This window comes from Budorcas taxicolor, chromosome 1, assembly GCF_023091745.1.
Source record: "Budorcas taxicolor isolate Tak-1 chromosome 1, Takin1.1, whole genome shotgun sequence".
Taxonomy (NCBI): Eukaryota; Metazoa; Chordata; class Mammalia; order Artiodactyla; family Bovidae; genus Budorcas; species Budorcas taxicolor.
In genome coordinates, this window is record NC_068910.1 from 28,128,678 (window position 1) to 28,150,125 (window position 21,448).

A 21,448-nucleotide genomic window follows, 5' to 3' on the forward strand; every position below is an offset into this window, starting at 1 on the left:
ATTCCTGAACGTAAAAGATCTGTTTGCCAGTCTGCAAAACTAGAAAGAATGACTTGCTACAAATAAACAACATTCATAAGATTAGGAAGCCTAAAAATTTGCGATGGTTATCCTCCACGAGGCAATAAACTACTATATTTCACCCATTCTAAGACACAGCACTATTTTATATCTCACTAAGAAAGAAAGAAAAAAAATTGCTAATTCAACTATAACAAGTTAGTAGTCAAAAGATGCACCCTGATTTTGAAGATGTAAGTATGAAAAAATGGCCATCTTGGAACCCATAAAATACAGTAATAATATCACTAAAAATCTGCAATCTTCACCAGCCTGATTACTTGAAGTAGAGCAATTTCAATTGCTTTGTGTGAGCCCTGAACATAAATGGAAAGATACATAAACATTTTCAGTAGCACACCTTCGATTTATTGACCTATGTAAAAAAAATAATAGGTCTAAAAAAGTCAGAACAGTAAAAGAATACGCAAAAGGGTATTTCTGTTTCTAGAAGGCTATACAAATATGGAAAAAGGAATAAGTTATTTGTTTGCATGTCTTTTTGTTTTCCAAATATCCCCCCCAAAACTTCATTTTTAATGATACAAATGACTAAGGACCAGTTTAACAAATCACCTTTATGTATATATTACATGCTTTGGAATATAGATAGAAAATGTCCCCAAAAAGTTGTTCAGAAACTTCTCTATTCACAATATGAACAAGAAACTTGTATAAAAGAGAGGGAAGGAGCACCTTCTGTGGAATTCTGACGCAGAGTAAAGATGACGAAAAAGATCCATCTAGAATATGGAAATATTTGCTTAAAAAAAAGAACAACAAAAAACGAAAACTCCAAAACATCCTACAATAAACCATAGCGAATTAGTTCTTCCAAGGAAAGTATGAGGTAGTTTTAGCCTCATAATTAAACCTACTGCAGCTTGGAGGGTTTCGTTTTCGTTTTAAATGAGTAATCTAGCTTTTGTCACTTGGTGACTTAGAACTACCTGGGGAATCCAGACAATATGCTTATTTTTCAAATGTTCACAATTTTAAGGCACATGATTCATAGAAAATGATGTGGGTTTTGTGTCTTTCTTTTTGTTGTTGCTGTTTTTCTTTATATTGTGTTAGGTTCTTTCACCTTAAAATACTTTCCCAAACTCTTGGTTATAAAAACTTTCCATATCAAGTCTGCCATTGCAATGACAGCCATGTTGGAGAGTTACCAGCCTGAAGAATATAGCTCATGCTGTTGGCATAGAAAGGAAAAAAGGAACTCAATGATATTGTACCTTAGAAAATTCTCCAGGCAGAGTTTGTCAGTTACTCAGTGGGCTGCTTCATTTTCCCCAATCTGCTACTATAGTTATGTTACAGGACAATACGGCCGTAAGTCTTTCCAGAACCCATTTTGTGGTGCTTATGAAAACCATCACTCTTGATAATAGCCTAAAAACATTTACACTCATTCAGAACTTCATGAAAATCCAGCTTCTCTTCAAGTAATTCCCCAATACTGTCTGAATTGTTCATGTCTGGGTAGACATAGTATGTAATTCTTCGTCAGCTCAGACATTCAAACTTTCTGATGGTGAGCAGTGTCTAAAGAGCTTCCAGCTTCCTTCTCTCATCATCCTGAATTGTGCTCTGAAATTTCCCCTGTCCTTCTTTCCTTTGGGAGACCCTGAACGCACTTTTCACAGTTTTGAGGTCTGCCTTCAACCACTTTTACTCCCTTACAAAGTGCTTGCTCTGGGTAAAGGCCAAGTCCTCCTCGGCAAAGGTTCACAGATGGTCTTGACCTTGCTCTGTTAGGTGACTTGGAAAGGCGGGGTGTCATTCAAGGGCTTTGTGCGGCTTAGTGTGTGATTCACTTCTGGGGCCAATGGACTCCTCCTTTCCACCTCAGATGCCTTCAGGTTTCTAAAGCCTACGGCCTCCCAGGAAGACGAACACATTTTGCAAGGCACACTAGTGTGAGAACGCAGTGCTTGGTCAAGGGGCCACCCGCAGTTCAGACTAATGTTCCGGGCTTGGAGTCTTCGTGCCAGAAGAGCCTCTGCTCACTACTCCCCAGGCTGTCTTCCAGCCGGCTTCCCTCTGTACCGTCCAGTTGACCGGTCTCTGTGTACGGTCTATGAGAGGAAATCAGAAAAGTTATACCTTGGGGTTATTTTTGTTCCCAGAGTACAAAAGTTACTACACTCAAAGAAGTTAGTAGAAAACACAGTTAAGAAAACTGTTCAAACTCCAAAATAAGGTAAGGGATGACTGTGCACTTTTTTCAATGTCATACTAGAAAATGGTCTAACAGGCCCATGCAAGGAGTATATATTTCTCTTGAGAGACAGACTTTTTTAAAAATATATATTTATTTACTTGTTTGGCGGCATCAGGTCTTAGGTGCATCATGCAGGATCCTTCACTGTGGGCATGGGCTCTCTAGCTGTGGCATACTGCCCTAGAGCGTGCGGGCTTCCGTATTTGTGGTGGGTGGGCGTCACTGCTCCACGGCATGTGGGATCTTAACCCATATCCACTGCACTGCAGAGTGGATTCTTAACCACTGGACCACCAGGAGACCCCCAAGAGACAGACTTGTCTAACTTTCATTTACCATGGATGAGTACCAAGATTAAGTTACATGTTAACTTGGTGGGGGTTCTGTACGGAAGAAATACACAGTAACCCTCTGTCTAGTAAAAAGATTATGGTCATAGTTTTATTGCCCAGTAGGATATTAACTGCTTTTGTGTCAACTGCAGGAATCTTATCTCCGTGCTCTCTCATCTCCGTGCTCTCTCTTTTGGTGTGTGGAATTCAGTCTTTTGAATTCTCTGGGAATAGCTTTACCATTCTGTTAGTTCTCTCATGAAGGAGTTAAATAAATCTTTCACATACGCTCATTTTCTGTTTGTAACACAAACAGAAATTTGGGTTTTCGATTTTTGAACTGTTTTTGACAGTCACCCTTTTAAGCATTCTTCAAATTAAGAGACTTATACTAGATGTTTTTCTTGGAAACAAAGGAATATATTTAAAGGGAGGCAAGGGTACCTTGGGACATTTTACATCCCTAGGGTGTATGGGTCAGGTGTAAATTAAAACAGCATCACATAAGATCACGGGCCCATTTGGAAGGTATTAAATACATCCAAATGAGGGCATCCTGTTATACACACTGTTCCAATAAGCAAAACCTCATTCTTGTAATAGGAGGTTAGAATAGGTTAGATAGTTAGTAGTTTTCTTTTTATTTTAAATCTCAATGTCCTTTAGCACAGGTGAATAAAAAGTCCTTTGGAAAAGCGCTTTGGAAAGAAACACTATGCAAAGCCAGGTATTTAGTGGGTTTTTCTCTTTTTTTTTTTGTAATACAAAAACAAAGGCAGATTTCTGTAACTTCACACATCAGTCAGAACAGGCAAAGCTCCTGCTATGCAAAAAGCAACACACAGACTGGAGGCACTGTACTTACTACAGCTGGCTACACTTAAAAGAGAATTTATAACTGATCTCATTTCTGGAGACACAACCATTCTCCGGGACAGAAGCCCTTGGTTTTGCCTAGTAATAGAGTTTGATAAGGAAGGGGATGGGAAATGGAAAACAGGAAGTAAAAGAAAAAACATCATTTTAAAACAGTTTGGAGCAGCAGAGCCAAGAATTTGACACATACTAGTAGCATAAGAGACTTCAACATTTCTAACTTTGGAAAGTTTATGCTGCTGACAGTTGTACTATATCATATAAGGAAAAAAATTATTGGTATCAATTTGCAGCTTTCTATCACATTATTAAGCTCTGGACACTCTGAGGAAATACATAATACACGCTTCATTTTAAAAAACAAACTTTTCTATGACTCAAAATTTCAAATCTTTAAGGGCAGATCTAAAGCTTTTATCTTTATCTTGAAACCCAACTTTTCTGTTATTTAAAAATTATATTGTCATAAAAAATAGCATGTGATTTGAGAGCAAATTTCTAAAGCTTTATGGAGGATTGTTATTATACTTGGCTTATTAATAGGTCGAGTTATATTGATCAGACTGTTTCATAATAAAAATAAAATCCTAAACTGACAAATGGGTAGAAATAAGCATTTCCATAACTCTCTGTGATAGGAGGGTAAGTTGGCAAATATTTTAGAAAGCAGGGGTTTAAAAAATATGCTTTTCAATTTGATCCATTAAACCAACTTTCTGGAATATATCCTAAGGAAATAATCTGGAATTCAGACAAATATTTGGCTCAAAGATTCTCAAAGGCATTACTTACAATTAAAAAAAAGAAAGGAAGTTTAGAAGTCATTTAAAATCAAACTATGGAGAATTGTTAAATAAATACACAAAGTATTTACTGAGTGGAATACCATATTGGTCACATGAAATAATGCTTAAAGAGATTTTTTTTTTTTAAAGGAATATACATGTTGAGATATTAAGTAAAAAATTGGGGTGTAGAATTTCATGTATAGTGAAGAATATAAAACTGTATATATGATATCATTATGACCATGTTAAAAATGAATACAGAAAAATGGGGGACATGTGCCAGAAATGTTACTAGCTAATATCTCTAGATGGTGTAATTATGGGTAAATTATTTCCTACTCATTTATTCCTTTATTATTTTCCTAGTTTCTACAATGAGCTCATATTATGTGCACATCCACACACACACAATAGGGATCTTTAAATAGTTTCTAATTTCCTGTGTATCATGCCCCTCTGACACCAGACACTGTTATCAGGCCCTCTTGGGCTGGCTGAAGTAGGTGGATGAACTTTGTAAAAATAGATATTGTCTAAATATCTATTTTATTGAGTCCAGTGAAAGTGGTGTTTAGGACATTAGAACCGTCTTATGCCCTGAATGGTTTGTTTTAAATAGTTTCTAATTCAGTTAACAAAAAGGGAAAGTATGCAAAGAGGAAAATTACTTGCAAATGTATTATACAAAGTGATTAGAACTGAACTGAAAAAATCTAGCTCAAACTTTGGGCCAAAGTCTTCCTGCTCCTAACGCATTTACAAGCATTATTTACAGAACTCCAAGCTATCTGATGTCCTCTGAAGTATATTTTCATTAAAATTCTATTTTGAGCACAGCCTTTGTTGAGTTGAGACAATTGGCCTGATATTTTAAGCCAAGAAAAACTTTAGCTAAATATGGAGAATAAAAACAAGGCTTTGGGGGTTAAATATCTCCCATTTGCTTATAACACTGAGTGCTTTAATAAGAAAGTAACCTCATTACAGTCTATGGAAGCCTCCTATGCCTGAAGTAATCTGACTTAAAGAAAGCAAAATTAAACTTTTCTTAAAACAAAACCAGAAAGTGCTTTACTTCTTAGCACCAGGGGTACAGATTATATTCTGTGAGAAAGTGATTGAGAAAAACAAAAGCTTCAATTTTAACTCCTCCCATGTATGCAAAGAACTGAAAAACATAATCCAGAGTTTGCAATCTTTTTTAAAAATCACATTTTAACAAACTCTCCTTGTCTATTTCCTCTAAATGTTTACAAAGGAGTACCATTACAGACACACAGGACAGCTGGCTGTGTCTGTTGCTTCTTAATGAACACAGGGTCAGACATAAAAAGGCAGCAAATGTTTGAAATCAAGCCCACCAACTGTCTAGGAGGAATGAACAGCGTTTTCTGGCATAAAGATATTTTTCCCTGCCAGGTTCCAAGAGAGTCTTAAACGGGTGTATCAGTAATACAGTTTCAAGTACAGCAATTAAAAAGAACCCTTCAGACACAGAACTTAAAGTATAGAATTCTAAGAGGGTCAAATTTGAATGAGTGGGATTAAATATTAACAAACTTCTTAAAGGGCTAGGTATTTTTAGCTTTGTTGGCCACAAGATCTCTGCTGCAACTAGTCCCCTCTGTCCTTATAAGTACAGAAACAGCCATAGGCAACAAGTGAATGAATGAGCATGTCTGGTTTTCCAATAAAACTTTACTTATAAACACAGGTGGCAGCTGATTTTAGACTATAGTTTGCCAACCCTTGAGCTAGATTACTTAGCGTTCATAAAATAAAACTGGATTTCTGAATTCTTTAGATCAGGAACAGGGTAGTAAAATTTTTGAGCATTGCTCTCTTACCTGCCTGGAGAAGGTAAAGGATTATAGATGTTGCTATAGCAGCTGGTGTAGGAAGAATGTGCTGGGATCTCGTATTCAGATAGCCCTAAGGTTATCTGAGTCCTCCAGTTCCCAGAAGCATTTGTGGAAGACACTAGAAATAAAAATGAAAAGAGACAAAATTAGTGGGACTATTCAAAGTGAGAACTGTTTGGGTCATTCAGATGTATGTTATAATCAGCTGCATGCAAAGTCAATCTTAAAAACCCGTATCTGGAATCAAGAGAGTTGCTATTCCAATTTGGTCACTTATTGGCCATGTGACCTTGGGCAAACAGTTTATACTCTTTAAGCCTCAGTTTCTTCATCTGTAAAGTGGGGACAATATTCTGTACAGGGACAATATCAGGATTAAATAAGCTAGTTAGTGCAAATATTTAGCACTGTGCCTAGCAATAAATGATAGCTATTATTATTATTATAAATGTGAGTAAAGTTAATTGAAAGATATGCTATAAAAAATAACTCAAAAGACAAGCCAGAAAAAACAATTTTCATACACTAAAAGAATCTTCCCAATCTCCCAGTAAGGCTATGGTGGCTGGATAGCTTGATAGACTTCAATTGTAACGGTAAGACAACAAGTCTCAATTTCTTGGAGACTTTTACAGGAAATGCATTCTATACACTGACTTGTTGAAACTTGCGGGCTCTTCACCCAAAGGTGGTATCGACCACCAGTAGGATCAAGGCACGTTTTGCCTTTTAAAAAAAGTTTGGGATGGAGGTAGGGGGAAGGTAAATAGTATAGGAAAGATTTCAGGAAGAAGAGATTTAGTTCTTCTGAGGGACTAATCTAGAACAAGGATCTAAATAAAAAGGAATGAAATAATGCCATTTGCAGCAACATGGATGCAACCAGAGATTATCATCCTAAGTGAAATCACAAAGACAAATATCATATGATATCGCTTATATGTGGAAGCTAAAAAATAATGCAAATGAACTTACTTATAAAATAAACAGACTCACAGACAGAGAAGACAAACATGGTTACCAAAGGCGAATGGTGGGGGTGAGGGATAAAACAGGAATCTGGGAGTAACATCTATATATTACTGTGTACAAAACAGATAAACAACAAAGATTTATTATATATATATAGCACAGGGAACTATATTCAATATTTGATAATAACCTATATAGGAAAAGCATCTGAATATATATACACATATACTTAAGCATAAACACACATATGCATATATAACTAAGTAACATTGCTATATGCCTAAAACTAACACAACACTAAATCGACTAGACTTCAATTTAAAATTTTTTCTTTAAAAATGGTAAAAAACAAAATAAACAAATAAAGCAAGAGCATAATATGGGAGCAAAACCCAGTGAATGCCCCACTGCTGGGCATTTGCTGTCCTGTCTCAATACTTTGGCCAACTGATGCAAAGAACAGACTCACTGGAAAAGACCCTGATGCTGGGTAAGACATTAAAGGCAGAAGGAGAAGAGGGCAACAGAGTATGAGAAGGTTGGATGGTATCACTGATTCAATGGACATGAACTTGGGCAAACTCCAGGATATCTCGAGGCACAGGGTAGCCTGGTGTGCTGCAGTCCATGGGGTTTGCAAAGAGCTGGACACGACTTGGCGACGGAGCACCAACAACTCTAAAATGAGCCCTGCCCCATGCCTCTGTGCACAATGCCACGCACGTCATCCAAGCCTCAAAAGTCCCACCCTGCTCCTGGAGCCTTCCCGCTCTCCTCTGATTCCTGTTCCTGGCGGCAACCTCCTCCTCTCTTTTATAACCACAAAGCACATGTGAGAAGTGTGAGACTAACACATTTCAAAACTCATCCGTAGTCCAGGATGCCACAAGGATTTGACTCAAGGATGTAAAAGTCCTACTTCCAGGAAGGTTTCATAACTAAGTCAGGCAGTGAAGCGTGGTGGTTGGGATATCAGAGCAGTAATAGAATTCCTATGGGCAGGGTCATTTAAGCACTCTAAGCCAGAAGTGCCTCATCTGTAAGATTAGGGGAATAATAATAAACATAGCAACGGCACTCACTGCACAGAACTGTTGCATACACTTAGTGGGAGAGTACACATAAAGTGCTGAGCAGGCCGGGTGGCACAGCGTCAAGTTGCCAAGAAATGCTGGCTGTCCTGACTACTAAAACTGAGTCAACCCAGAGAGCCTTTAGGCGGCTAGAAGGGATTACAAAACCCCTGAATGATTCAGATTCATCGGAAACTTCGCTCTCCATGAGAATGATGTGTGCTTGTTGAAACATACTTCCGCAGCTATAAAATGTAGACAGGAATGAGGAAAATTCCAAAAGGCAATTCTGAGAGCACTGATTTCATCCCTCTAATTCCTTAAAAACGTTATGCCTTTTGGCCCATGGGGCCAAATCGAGCTGCTTATCAGAAAGGCTCACACCAGGAAGTGTTATCTCCATTCTCACCTTTGCCCCAGTCCTGAGCCAATGGCCAGGAATGTTGAAATTTCTGAGTTACACCTGCTTCTCCCTGGCCTCGATGGTTAAAGAGATGATGGGGTAGATTTACCCCAGCCCTGTGTCCTGATGACCATCCACATGCATCTCAGCCCTCATTTTTTAGTTTCTGAAAGTTTCTCAGGTAACACCCTGAACCTGAAGGGCAAGAAAGGCCTTCTCTACATCAGAGCCACAAATAAGAAGTACAGGAGGCTTTTCATGGTAGATGTAGTAATAAGTGGGAAAGTCCAAAGTCTCGCACAAATAGTAGAACACTAGAACCCAAACAGAAATCTCCATGGAAATGCCTCTTGTCAACAACATTAGGAAACTTTTAAAGGAACAGTTTTCACTGATGATCACACAGTGATTCAAGAATCCCTGAGCTATGTCTCATTAAGGTGTCATGCTTGATGGGGGGCAAGACACCCAACCTCAGTTTTTTTCACACAGTTCCTGTTTCTTAGAGCTTTAATATTGCTTAACACTCATACATTCCTCTGGTTGCTAACTAAACCATGAACTCATCCAGGCCAGGAAATGGCTCGAAACTGGCTCTTCAGCATCTTGGACATGCCTGCTTGTTTGCTGAAGAAGTGAAATGCTCAACAGACTCTCCTTTTAGGCCCCCATTTCTTTCCTTACAGTACCTAGCACAGCTGGAGGTTTGCAGGTAAGTCCTCCAGCAGTAATAGTGGAGATAGGGAACAAAGTCAATGCATGGAGAGAGTGCCTCTAATCAAAATGATCTTTGAAAGTCCCTTAGATCAGCCATAAAGTGGAGTATATATGATTACTGAATTGAGTTAAGACCTGCACAATACTTAGAACAGTGCCAGAACAGTGCTTAGTAAATGCCAGCTCCAGTGAGCTTTAGAAGTCTCATGCACGGACTGGAGCATTCAGAATGAACTGCCTTTTAGGTGATCCAATTCCTCATGGTGAACAAGGAAGGATGTATAATCCTGATGGTTTTCTGCTTACCTGAAGGGTTTATGCTGTTCTTTTAATATATCAAATCTCTATGCCATAAATATTTTATATTTATGGAAGGAAAGTTAATTTACAATGTTGTGTTAGTTTCAGGTGTACAGCCCAGAAGTTTAGTGTACACATACACACACACACACATTGGGCTTCCCTGGTGGCTCAGACAGTAAAAAATGCAGGAGACCCGGGTTCAATCTCTGGGTTGGGCAGATCCCTTGGAGAAGGGAATGGCAACCCACTCCAGGATTCTTGCCTGGAGCATTCCATAGACAGAGGAGCCTGGGAAGCTAGTCCATGGGGTGGCAAAGTCAGACATGACTGAGCGACTAACACTTTCACTTTTCATATATATTTATTAGTGTTATTATGTCTCAGAATCTTTTCCCTTATAGGTTATTAATTAAACATGGAGCAGTGTTCCCTCTGCTATCCAGTAGGCCCTTGTTGGTTATCTATTTTATATATAGCAGCGTGTATTTGATAATCCCAATGCCCAGAACAGTTTAAAGAGATGTGCCTGTCAGTGGAAGACCCAGAAAAGATAAAAATACATGAAAGGCCCCAACCCAGGCAAGGTTTGTAAGACTTGAATCTGCCTCTCCACCCAACGGCTACCGCTTGTCTGACCTTGGGTCCTGCTCTCATGCACCCTTGAGGAGGGTGGTTTGGAGTGGGCGTGGGGCAGGAACAGGGGCACATGCGGAAGATGCAATCTGGGTACCATTCTTACCTGAGGAGTAGGAGGAAGCACGGCTGCTCGGAGAACAGGGGACCTGCAGCCCGGCAAAGCCCAGGCTTCTCTGAGAGCCCCTGTCTGAGTCAAAGCTAGTCTGTGCGCTGTGGCCCTGCTCCTTCTGCCCAGAGGCCCGCTGGTACCAGCCTCGCAGGTGCTCTGCCACTAAGGCCTTGTGGATGTTTTTGGTGATGTGCTCTGACTTGGCGGCAGCCTTCCGCGGCAGCCGGAGTGTGGCGTACGGATTATGGGGCACCCGGTCGACCTCGTCCTCGTGAAAGGACCTGCTGCAGTCCCTTGGGCGGTCATATCCGTAGTGGGCGGACGACCGGTAGGAAGGATTCACACTGTACTGTCCCTCCGTGTCATTCTCATAGACGTAGCCGCCGGCATAATAGAGGTCACACTCAGCGTAGGGCGTGTACCCGGCAATGTAGCAGCTGGAAGAAGGCTGCTCCTGACTCTTGGGGTAGACACCATTCCTCAGACTATCCTTGTGTGCTAGGTTGGGCATGCTTCCCGAATTGGAAGTCGAGACGTTCTGTTTCTTGGACCTTCTGCGACCCCGGGAGCGAGTGTCCAGCGTCTGGGTGGTGTAATAGGGGCCGGCCACGGGCGTGGTGCAGTAATACTCGGTGCTCGACTGGCTGGTGTACGAAGATCCGTCATCCAGGATTTCAGTGCTGCTGCTTCTTTGGGATTTGGAGAGGGAGAAAAATGGCTTTTCGTGGTCCATCTCCGACAGCAGGTGAGACTGAGACTCGAGGCTTCCACTCCTCTGGCGGCAGTGCTGAGATGAAGGCTCGGGTCTGAAAGAGGAGAGAGAGGCAAGCTTGCTAAGGACAAAGAAGGAAAGGAGGACTGACATGAGGGAAAAGGACATCATGTCGAATGAGTTGATAGCTCTTGAACTGCAATAGGATTTTTTTAGGTTTCCAGAGCTGACCCACAACAGAATTCACGGGGTTCAGATGGTCAAAATGAGAATAGAAATAGGTTCTGTCAATTGGGCAGTCCATGTTCCTCTTTGAAAATAGGCTAAACTGATGATGGACAACCTGCGTCAAAGCCTAAGAAACACCCACATGCCTTTGGAGGGTCCTTTTTCCCAACAGGATAGCAGGATACACAGACTAGCATTCATAGATACACAGACTGAAGGCAGCATTCATGGGGCTCACTTCAGTTCAGTTCAGTCGCTCAGTCGTGTCCGATTCTTTGCAACCCCATGAAGCGCAGGACACCAGGCCTCCCTGTCCATCACCAGCTCCCGGAGTCCACCCAAACCCATGTCCATCCAGTCGATGATGGGGGGTTGGAGGGCCAAAGCCTGGCCAGGCTACTGGAGATCTCTGGGTTAACTCATGGCTCTATCACTTCCCAGCTGTATGAACATGGACAAGATATTTAACTAATCTCCCTCTCTAAACGAGGACAAAAATAGTACCTAATATCTCCAATCAGACTTGTTGTGGGGACTAAATAATATAGGACATATAAAACAGCACAGCCTTCAAGTAAACACTTCAAAATGTCTCTGTCGTCATTATCTTCGTCCACACCACTTAATAACAGAGAGTAATGCCTGGTTGGAAGAATTAAGGCACAAAACATCCAATATCTACCCAAGCAAAATATATTTTCAAGAACATTTTCTGGGCTGATATATTTGAACTGTTAAGTGCATAGAAAACGTAGAGCCATAAAGTCCTCTTGCAGAAAGCGATAAAGAACACAGCAAAGTGAAACAAAACCTTAGAGCAAAAGTCAATGGAGACAAAGCCACTAGAATGAAGCTCTCTTACTCCAAATGGCTGCTACTGTAGGCATTCCGGGTGAGAACGGGGGTGGTGGGCATGCTTCGTCCTCCCTGGGGCCGCCTCTCCAGAGTTTTGTAAGGACTGCTGTGTGTGGACAGCATTTCTCTGTGATGGGAAGAAAGAAATCAGAAAATGATGAGCCTCCCATCATTTCTGGCAAATCTGTAATAAGCTGCTTAGAAACTTACTGGAAGGGGAGAGACAAATTAGGATTTTGGTAATAACAGATAAACATCACTATATATAAAACAGATAATCAACAAGGACCTACTGTATAACACAGGGAACTCTACTCAATATTCTGCAATAACCTATATGGGAAAGAATCTGAAAAAGAATAGATACATGTGTGAAAAGTGAAAAAGTGTTAAGTCATCCACTCATGTCTCACTCTCTGCAACCCCATGAACTGTAGCATTCTCTGTCCATGGGATTTCCCAGGCAAGAATACTGGAGTGGGTTGCCATTTCCTTGTCCGGGGGATAAAAAAGATCTTCACGACCCAGATAATCATGATGGTGTGATCACTCACCTAGAGCCAGACATCCTGGAATGTGAAGTCAAGTGGGCCTTAGAAAGCATCACTATGAACAAAGCTAGTGGAGGTGATGGAATTCCAGTTGAGCTATTTCAAATCCTGAAAGATGATGCTGTGAAAGTGCTGCACTCAATATGCCAGCAAATTTGGAAAACTCAGCAGTGGCCACAGGACTGGAAAAGGTCAGTTTTCATTCCAATCCCAAAGAAAGGCAATGCCAAAGAATGCTCAAACTACCACACAATTGCACTCATCTCACACACCAGTAAAGTAATGCTCAAAATTCTCCAAGCCAGGCTTCAGCAATATGTGAACCGTGACCTTCCTGATGTTCAAACTGGTTTTAGAAAAGGCAGAGGAACCAGAAATCAAATTGCCAACATCCGCTGGGTCATGGAAAAAGCAAGAGAGTTCCAAAAAAACATCTATTTCTGCTTTATTGACTATGTCAAAGCCTTTGACTGTGTGGATCACAATAAACAGTGGAAAATTCTGAAAGAGATGGGAATACCAGACCACCTGACCTGCCTCTTGAGAAATCTGTATGCGGGTCAGGAAGCAACAGTTAGAACTGGACATGGAACAACAGACTGGTTCCAAATAGGAAAAGGAGTATGTCAAGGCTGTATATTGTCACCCTGCTTATTTAACTTCTATGCAGAGTACATCATGAGAAACGCTGGACTGGAAGAAACACAAGCTGGAATCAAGATTGCCGGGAGAAATCTCAATAACCTCAGATATGCAGATGACACCACCCTTATGGCAGAAAGTGAAGAGGAACTAAAAAGCCTCTTGATGAGACTGAAAGAGGAGAGCGAAAAAGTTGGCTTAAAGCTCAACATTCAAAAAATGAAGATCATGGCATCCGGTCCCATCACTTCATGGGAAATAGATGGGGAAACAGTGGAAACAGTGACAGACTTCATTTTGGGGAGCTCCAAAATCACGGTAGATGGTGATTGCAGCCATGAAATTAACAGACGCTTACTCCTTGGAAGGAAAGTTATGACCAACCTAGATAGCATATTCAAAAGCAGAGACATTACTTTGCCAACTAAGTTCCGTCTAGTCAAGGCTATGGTTTTTCCTGTGGTCATGTATGGATGTGAGAGTTGGACTGTGAAGAAGGCTGAGCGCCGAAGAATTGATGCTTTTGAACTGTGGTGTTGGAGGAGACTCTTCACAGTCCCTTGGACTGCAAGGAGATCCAACTAGTCCATTCTGAAGGAGATCAACCCTGGGATTTCTTTGGTAGGAATGATGCTAAAGCTGAAACTCCAGTACTTGGCCACCTCATGCAAAGAGTTCACTCACTGGAAAAGACTCTGATGCTGGGAGGGATTGGGGGCAGGAGGAGAAGGGGAAGACAGAGGATGAGGTGGCTGGATGGCATCACCGACTTGATGGACGTGAGTCTGAGTGAACTCTGGGAGTTGGTGATGGACAGGGAGGCCTGGCATGCTGCGATTCATGGGGTTGCAAAGAGTCGGACATGACTAAGCGACTGAACTGAACTGAACTATCCAGGAGATCTTCCCGACCCAGGGACTGCATCCATGTCTCTGGTGTCTCCTGCACTGTAGGCAGATTCTTTACCATCTGAGCCACCAGGGAAACCCCAGATATATGTATATGTATAACTAAATCACTTTATTGTATACTTGAAACTATACAACATTGTTAATCAACTATACTCCAACCTAAAATAAAATAGATACCCAACAAGGACCTACTATATAGCACAAGGAACTATACTCAATATTCTGTAAGAACCTATAAGGGGAAAGAATCTGAAATATATATATGTATGAGTAACTGCTGATAATTGTATATATAATTATATATATGCATAACTGAATCATTGTGCTATATGCCTGAAACAAACACAACAGTGTAAATCAACTATACTCCAGTTAAAAAAAAAAAAGAAAGAAAGAAACAGGAAGCTGAAGGAATGGGAACATAAAGAGATAATTGGGAAAGTTGTCTTTGTGGTTTAGTATCCAGGTGCATCTTGGATGAGTCTTAGGGGAAGAACAAGTGATCTGACTCTGAGTCATAAATATGAAGGAAAAAAATGAAAAGACTTTTGCAAAAGAGTGTACTGAATAAAATAGATTGAAAGCAAGGAGAGCAGGGGTAGCAAGTCCTTTTTCTGTAAAAAGTCTCATAGGAAGTATTTTTGGCTTTGCAGGCTATCCCAGTGATTCTGTCTGCCCTGAAGTAAGAGAGCAGTAGACACTAGTAGATAATATGTATGTGACTGGAGGTGGTTGTGTGCCAATCAGATTTGACTGTGGATACTGAAATTCACCTTTCACATAATTTTTATGTTACAAAATTGTCACAAAAAATATTACTGTTTTTTATTTTCCTTCCAATTATTCAAAATTCTAAAAACCATGCTTAGCTCATGGGAGATACAAAAATAGGTCACAGGCTGAATTTGGCCAGTAGACAGTCATCCACAGCATTCTTAAATTGCTTTATCCACTTTCCAGCACAGTGAGAACACAATCTGAAATTATTTTAATTAAAAACAACTTCGATTACACCTCACTTACTACAAAAGCATGGCAAAAAAGTAAAAAAAAAAATACTGTGTTTATACCTTTAAAAACAAAAAATTAGATCTCTTTCAAATAAATTCTCTTTCAAAACCCACTTAAGGAAAAAACACAACTTGATCTAACATTTTATGTTGCTTAATATTCACTCACACTGTTATTTTAATGAGTGTACCGCATTCCACCGTAAGGACTAACTGTAATTTACTTAATCCACTAGTTGAGCATTTGGGCTGTTTTTATTTGTCATTAGAATAAACAATGCTGTGAGATAAGGATCCTGTAGGTATTTCAAGAGGAAAAATTCCTAGAAGTGAAATTGCTGGATCAAAGAGCAAACACATCTATAGTGCGAAGCTATAGGGAATGGAGGCATAATAATTTTTTAAGATAATCATTTTCCCAGTTATGATTCCTTTTGCTAAAACAGCTTTGTTTTCCCTGATATAATAAACACACCTGCCCAGTGCTATCTGACAGGACTTTCTTCGGTGATGGACATGAGCTCTATCTGTGCTGCCCAGCATCACAGACATCAGCCACATGTGCCTATTAGGACTTGAAATGCGACTGGTAGGACTGAAGATCTGAATTTTAAATTTTATTTGCTTTTAATTGAACTGGACACCACAGCTCTAGACACCTGGATCTCTACTGTTTAAGGCAACAGTTCTTAGATGCTAATCTACAAATTGGGGCTAATATGAAATAAAGATTTTCACCAGTCTTTGACAAATCAGAAATATAACAAAACGTTGGTTCTCTTTTCATAAATGAAAAATCATTCCATCTAAATAATCCTCTTTTGAGACTAATTTCCATCTTTCCTGAGATGTAATAAAACATTTTGGCTAAAATCACATCATAGGCTTTGCAGTCAAGCTATGTCGGTTTAAATCCCAATTGTAACAGTTACTAATTGATGAACCCAACAAGTGATTCATGCTTTCTGGTCCTCAGTGTACTTATCTGTAAATGCTAAGGATGGTAGTAATACAATGAGCGTTTTCTTACAACTGAATTTGTTATTATATATTAAACACTTGGAGCAGTGTCTGGCACATACTAAGTGCTCAACAGATGTTCATCTTATTATTACTACAATGACTATATTTTGGACATGTGTCATATTTTCATGAAATCACAGTGCTACCTGTGTGAAAATACTAATTAGGCAAAGTAAAAAGCTGGTAATCCTATCTTGGACCCAATTTAAAAAAACAGACAAACAAACAAACAACCTAGTAGTGATCCATGCAGCCAAATTCTGGGAATCACTGGTCTTTCATCTTTTAAAAAGTTACTGTCCCAAAAATATTTACTTGAGAGACGTGAGAAGTTACAGATTAAAAATGTACTCAAGTCCCATTTTCCTTTGAAAGATTAGAAGTCAGTTCTATTGCCTGGTAGAGTTGTATTAAATGTTCCCAAGACCTTGGGTGATGAAACAGAACTTTGACACTATATCCAAATTCAGATTTATAGTTAATGCCTCTATTATTTAATACAAACCAAACAAGACTTTAAGGAAACAGCCAAATATTTTTTAAAAGACCTCTTTAAAAACACTTCCACTTGCTGCCAACAACAAATAACTGGGTTAGATTCTACTCTTGATTTTATAAGATCACCCTTTCTGAAACAGTAAACAGGATAACACAAAAATAGGTTGACTATTTTGGAGAAAAGGTCTTACAGTGGTGAGGCATTCACGTCTCTGATGATCTGTCTTCTTACCTGGACTGTCTGGTATCCACACACTGTTCATTGATGGACGACTTTCTGAAATGGATTCTCTCAATACCGAGAGACTTGGGAGGCAGAATTCTTGGAGAATGAGGTACTGAACTTGATCGCTGCCCAGCAAGAGTGAAGGTATCGTTGGCTATAATAAGTGAATGAATGAATAACTAGATAAATAAAAAAGCAAACAAATGCCTTGCGAACACCTCCCTCCCCCAAATAAAGTGGAAGATCTGTCTGATGAGTAAAATGTTCTTCCAAAGAATGTAATTTTAAAAGTGTGTAAGTTCCAGGAAATGTATTTTTATATTTTATACAATAGCAAATAGAAATTACTGAATGTTCTTGTTGGGGACAGACCCAACTTCTGTCAACTCAATAGGAGCCACTTTGAGCACATAAATCTCTCAGGTGTAATGGGTGATACTTTACAAGAGTTATACCACAGAAAAATCTCAGTGTATGAAGGGCCAAGAGGAAGTCGGCCTGTAAAGTTGGACTGGATCAGTTTTGCCCAGCTTTACTTTTAACATTCTTAGGCCTCCTTGGCTGGCCAAAGACTCATCCTATCACTGACAGGGATGAAACTGATTTATGATGAGTCATTAGGGACTTGTTAATGTCTCTCACTGATATTTGTATTTTCAAAGAGGAGTGGCAAGCATGACCAAACCTCAGCTAAAAGGAAGAATCCTGAAATGGAAGACTTTCACAAACCATTCCATTTGGAAGAAGATAAAGCAGCAGGGTTTAGTGGCTTCCTGAATTCTTTAAGTCACATCAAACAGACAGCCAGCTCCCCTGCTTAAGCACAAGGAAGGGATTATAAGGAAATATTCTACCATTTGATATGAAATCCATTCCATCATGAAATGTGCTGAACATGGGTCATTACAATAGATCAGGTCTATTTCTAGGAAACTGACACAGTAACATGTAACACAATTTCTAAAACATGTGCTTCTTCCTAAGGAAAATAAACTCCCACTTATCCAGAATAAGTAGATAGTGAAAAATCAAAGTTTCCATTATTTCCTGGTACTGTAGTATAGCCTGCACAACACTCGTTTCCTGGTTTTGTTATTAGACACCAAATATGTAAGATGTCACCACTGGACAAAGCTGGGTGAATGACTGTTTATTACTTTGCAACTGCCTGTGAATCTATAGCTACTTCAAAAGCTAAAAAAAAAATAAATACTGCAAAACCTTACAAATCCTTATCAAGATACCTATTTACTCATGTTATGGTACTTTGATTCACTGAAGTCATGTGATTTGTACGATACTATATTTAACGCTGAGCTAACCTCTTGAGAGTCCCTTGGACTGCAAGGAGATCCAACCAGTCCATTCTGAAGGAGATCAGCCCTGGGATTTCTTTGGAGGGAATGATGCTGAAGCTGAAACTCCAGTACTTTGGCCACCTCATGCGAAGAGTTGACTCATTGGTGAAGACTCTGATGCTAGGAGGGATTGGGGGCAGTAGGAGAAGGGGACGACCGAGGATGGGATGGCTGGATGGCATCACGGACTCGATGGACATGAGTCTGAGTGAACTCCGGGAGATGGTGATGGACAGGGAGGCCTGGCATGCTGCCATTCATGGGGTTGCAAAGAGTCAGACACGACTGAGCAACTGAACTGAACTGAACTGAACCTGTGTAACCTCAGATATGCAGATGACACCACCCTTATGGCAGAAAGTGAAGAGGAACTAAAAAGCCTCCTGATGAAAGTGAAAGTGGAGGGTGAAAAAGTTGGCTTACAGCTCAACATTCAGAAAACGAAGATCATGGCATCTGGTCCCAACACTTCATGGGAAATAGATGGGGAAACAGTGGAAACAGTGTCAGACTTTATTTTTTGGGGCTCCAGAATCACTGCAGATGGTGATTGTAGCCATGAAATTAAAAGACGCTTACTCCTTGGAAGGAAAGTTATGACCAACCTAGATAGCATATTCAAAAGCAGAGACATTACTTTGCCAACAAAGGTCCATCTAGTCAAGGCTATGGTTTTTCCTGTGGTCATGTATGGATGTGAGAGTTGGACTGTGAAGAAGGCTGAGCACCGAAGAATTGATGCTTTTGAACTGTTGGAGAAGACTCTTGAGAGTCCCTTGGACTGCAAGGAGATCCAACCAGTCCATTCTGAAGGAGATCAGCCCTGGGATTTCTTTGAAAGGAATGATGCTAAAGCTGAAACTCCAGTACTTTGGTCACCTCACACGAAGAGTTGACTCACTGGAAAAGACTCTGATGCTGGGAGGGATTGGGGGCAGGAAGAGAAGAGGACGACAGAGGATGAGATGGCTGGATGGCATCACTGACTTGATGGACGCGAGTCTGAGTGAACTCCGGGAGTTGGTGATGGACAGGGAGGCCTGGCGTGCTGCGATTCATGGGGTCGCAAAGAGTCGGACACAACTGAGTGACTGAACTGAACTGAACTGAACCTGTGTAAAGGGAGGCCTGGGTTTGACCCCTGGGTTGGGAAGATCCCCTGGAAGAGGGCATGGCAATCCACTCCAGTGTCTTGCATGGAGAATATCCACGGAGAGAGGAGCCTGGTGGGCTACGGTCCATGGGGTTGTAAAGATTCAGACATGATTGAGCGACTAAGCGCAGCACAGCACAACCTGTGTAAAAGCTAATCTTAACCCCTTTCCCAACCATTCTTCATAAATGTAAGCTAGTTGATTCTACTTTTCCCAAAAGAGTAATAAATAGGCTTTCCTACTCAAAACCTTTCTTAGTCTTTCAGAACATATAACATTTTGAATTGAAAAGGGAGAGCTACTTACGATCATCACAGGTGGTAGTGTCAGACAAGGAGCTGCTTTCTGATGGGATGATGTCTTCTGTGAACAAAATAAACTGGTTTTAGTACAATGGTGCCTTTGGACACCCCTAATAGTTCAATAAAACAATTCTCAATGGAGTGCATCTTATTTTTACTTAGATAAATGCAACTAGTTACACTGCATTAGGAGTAATTAACTGTTGTGAGAATGGACTCATTGAACACTTAAGACACAAACATCTTCCCTACTATACAAATATTACACTGGATTATTTCTTACAAAGGAACAGACTTGAGAATCTACTGCACCATTAGATTAACTTATTTTTTGAGCTCTCTCCTGAAGAGAAGGGCTTTTTCTTGATAAGAGTGAGGACATTTGTGATACAGAAGGTTCTCAATCAGACTAGGGTTTCCTAACAGTAGGTGGCACTACTGACATTCTAGACTGGATGATTCTTTGTTGGGGGGTGCTGTCCTTTTCACTGTAGGATCTCTAGCCTCTACTACTGGATATCAGTACCATCCCCACCCTCAGTTTTGACAATCAAACACGTCTGCAGACATTTCCCCAGAATGCAAAATTGCTGCTCGTTGAGAACCACTGAAATAAACAGACCTGGAATCAAAGCTTGCTTTTGTCACTTATTGGCTGGGAGACCCTGGGCAAATTACTTAATCTCTCTACACATCATTTGGCTCAACTCTGAAATAGGGATGACAATAGTACCTCGTGTTTAGCGCTTTGGTGAGCGTTCGATGACATAATAGATGCAAAGCCCTTGGCCTTGCTCCTGGTACAAGACAAATGCTCATTAAATATTAACTATACTTATTACTTTGGTTACCTACATACAGCATTCTAGTGAAAGAAGTCCGGTGGTTGGAAATGTCCATAAAAATGTGATTATTACTGGTGCTTGTCAAATGTTACAAAATGGGTTTAGCAAAAACTGCCATCTCACTTTGCTGTACAGCAAAAACTGACACAACATTATAAAGCAACTATACTCAAATAAATTTTTTTTAAAAAAATGACATCTTTGATGTGTTGATGTGCTTTGACAAATCTTCCCATATTCAGTTGTCAAGGACGGGCAAGGTTACAGACAAATGTGACACCTCAACGTAAGCTTCGAAGCCATTATGAAGTGAATCTCCCCATCCAATCTAAAATTAATCTCTATCAGAGCCAAGAGGACTGTCTCTTAATGGGACACATGGTAGAGCTTGAAGGCGAGATGCCAGTACAGTCAGCTGTCAGGCAGGCTTTAAAAATAATCCACCCGATATATAGTCAACCATTGGCATCAGTGCTGCCTAAATGTCAGTGACTGTAAAGGATAACATTTGAATCTTACACAGTTGGAGATGAATGGGCAACAACAAATGGCTATCAAAGTTAAGTGACCTGCTCACTACCCATCTCCTATAGGTCCAGAATGTGACCACCAACGAGGCCAACTGGATTTTCCATTGAGTCAAAACCATCCTAAATTCCCCAGCTGTAGTTGACGAACACTTGTGTGTTGATGTCCCTGCATTCATTTACCAAAAAGCCATATCTCTACTTTTCAAATCATATGCCCTGAAGCTCAGTATACTTTAAAGCTCATT

General features: G+C 40.3%; 1 protein-coding gene across 1 annotated transcript in view; it reads right to left on the bottom strand.

Moving 5' to 3' along the window:
• Positions 1-2,020: 2,020 nt before the first annotated feature.
• Positions 2,021-21,448, bottom strand: part of FRMD4B (FERM domain containing 4B) — a 197,891-nt gene continuing 178,463 nt past the window's right edge. Inside the window, exons 18-23 of the mRNA XM_052641757.1 lie at positions 19,833-19,889; positions 17,021-17,168; positions 12,161-12,280; positions 10,353-11,164; positions 6,131-6,263; positions 2,021-2,141 (exon numbers count right to left, since the gene is read on the bottom strand). Coding sequence (XP_052497717.1) covers positions 2,021-2,141; positions 6,131-6,263; positions 10,353-11,164; positions 12,161-12,280; positions 17,021-17,168; positions 19,833-19,889 — 1,391 coding nt within the window. The remainder of the gene's footprint in view (positions 2,142-6,130; positions 6,264-10,352; positions 11,165-12,160; positions 12,281-17,020; positions 17,169-19,832; positions 19,890-21,448) is intronic.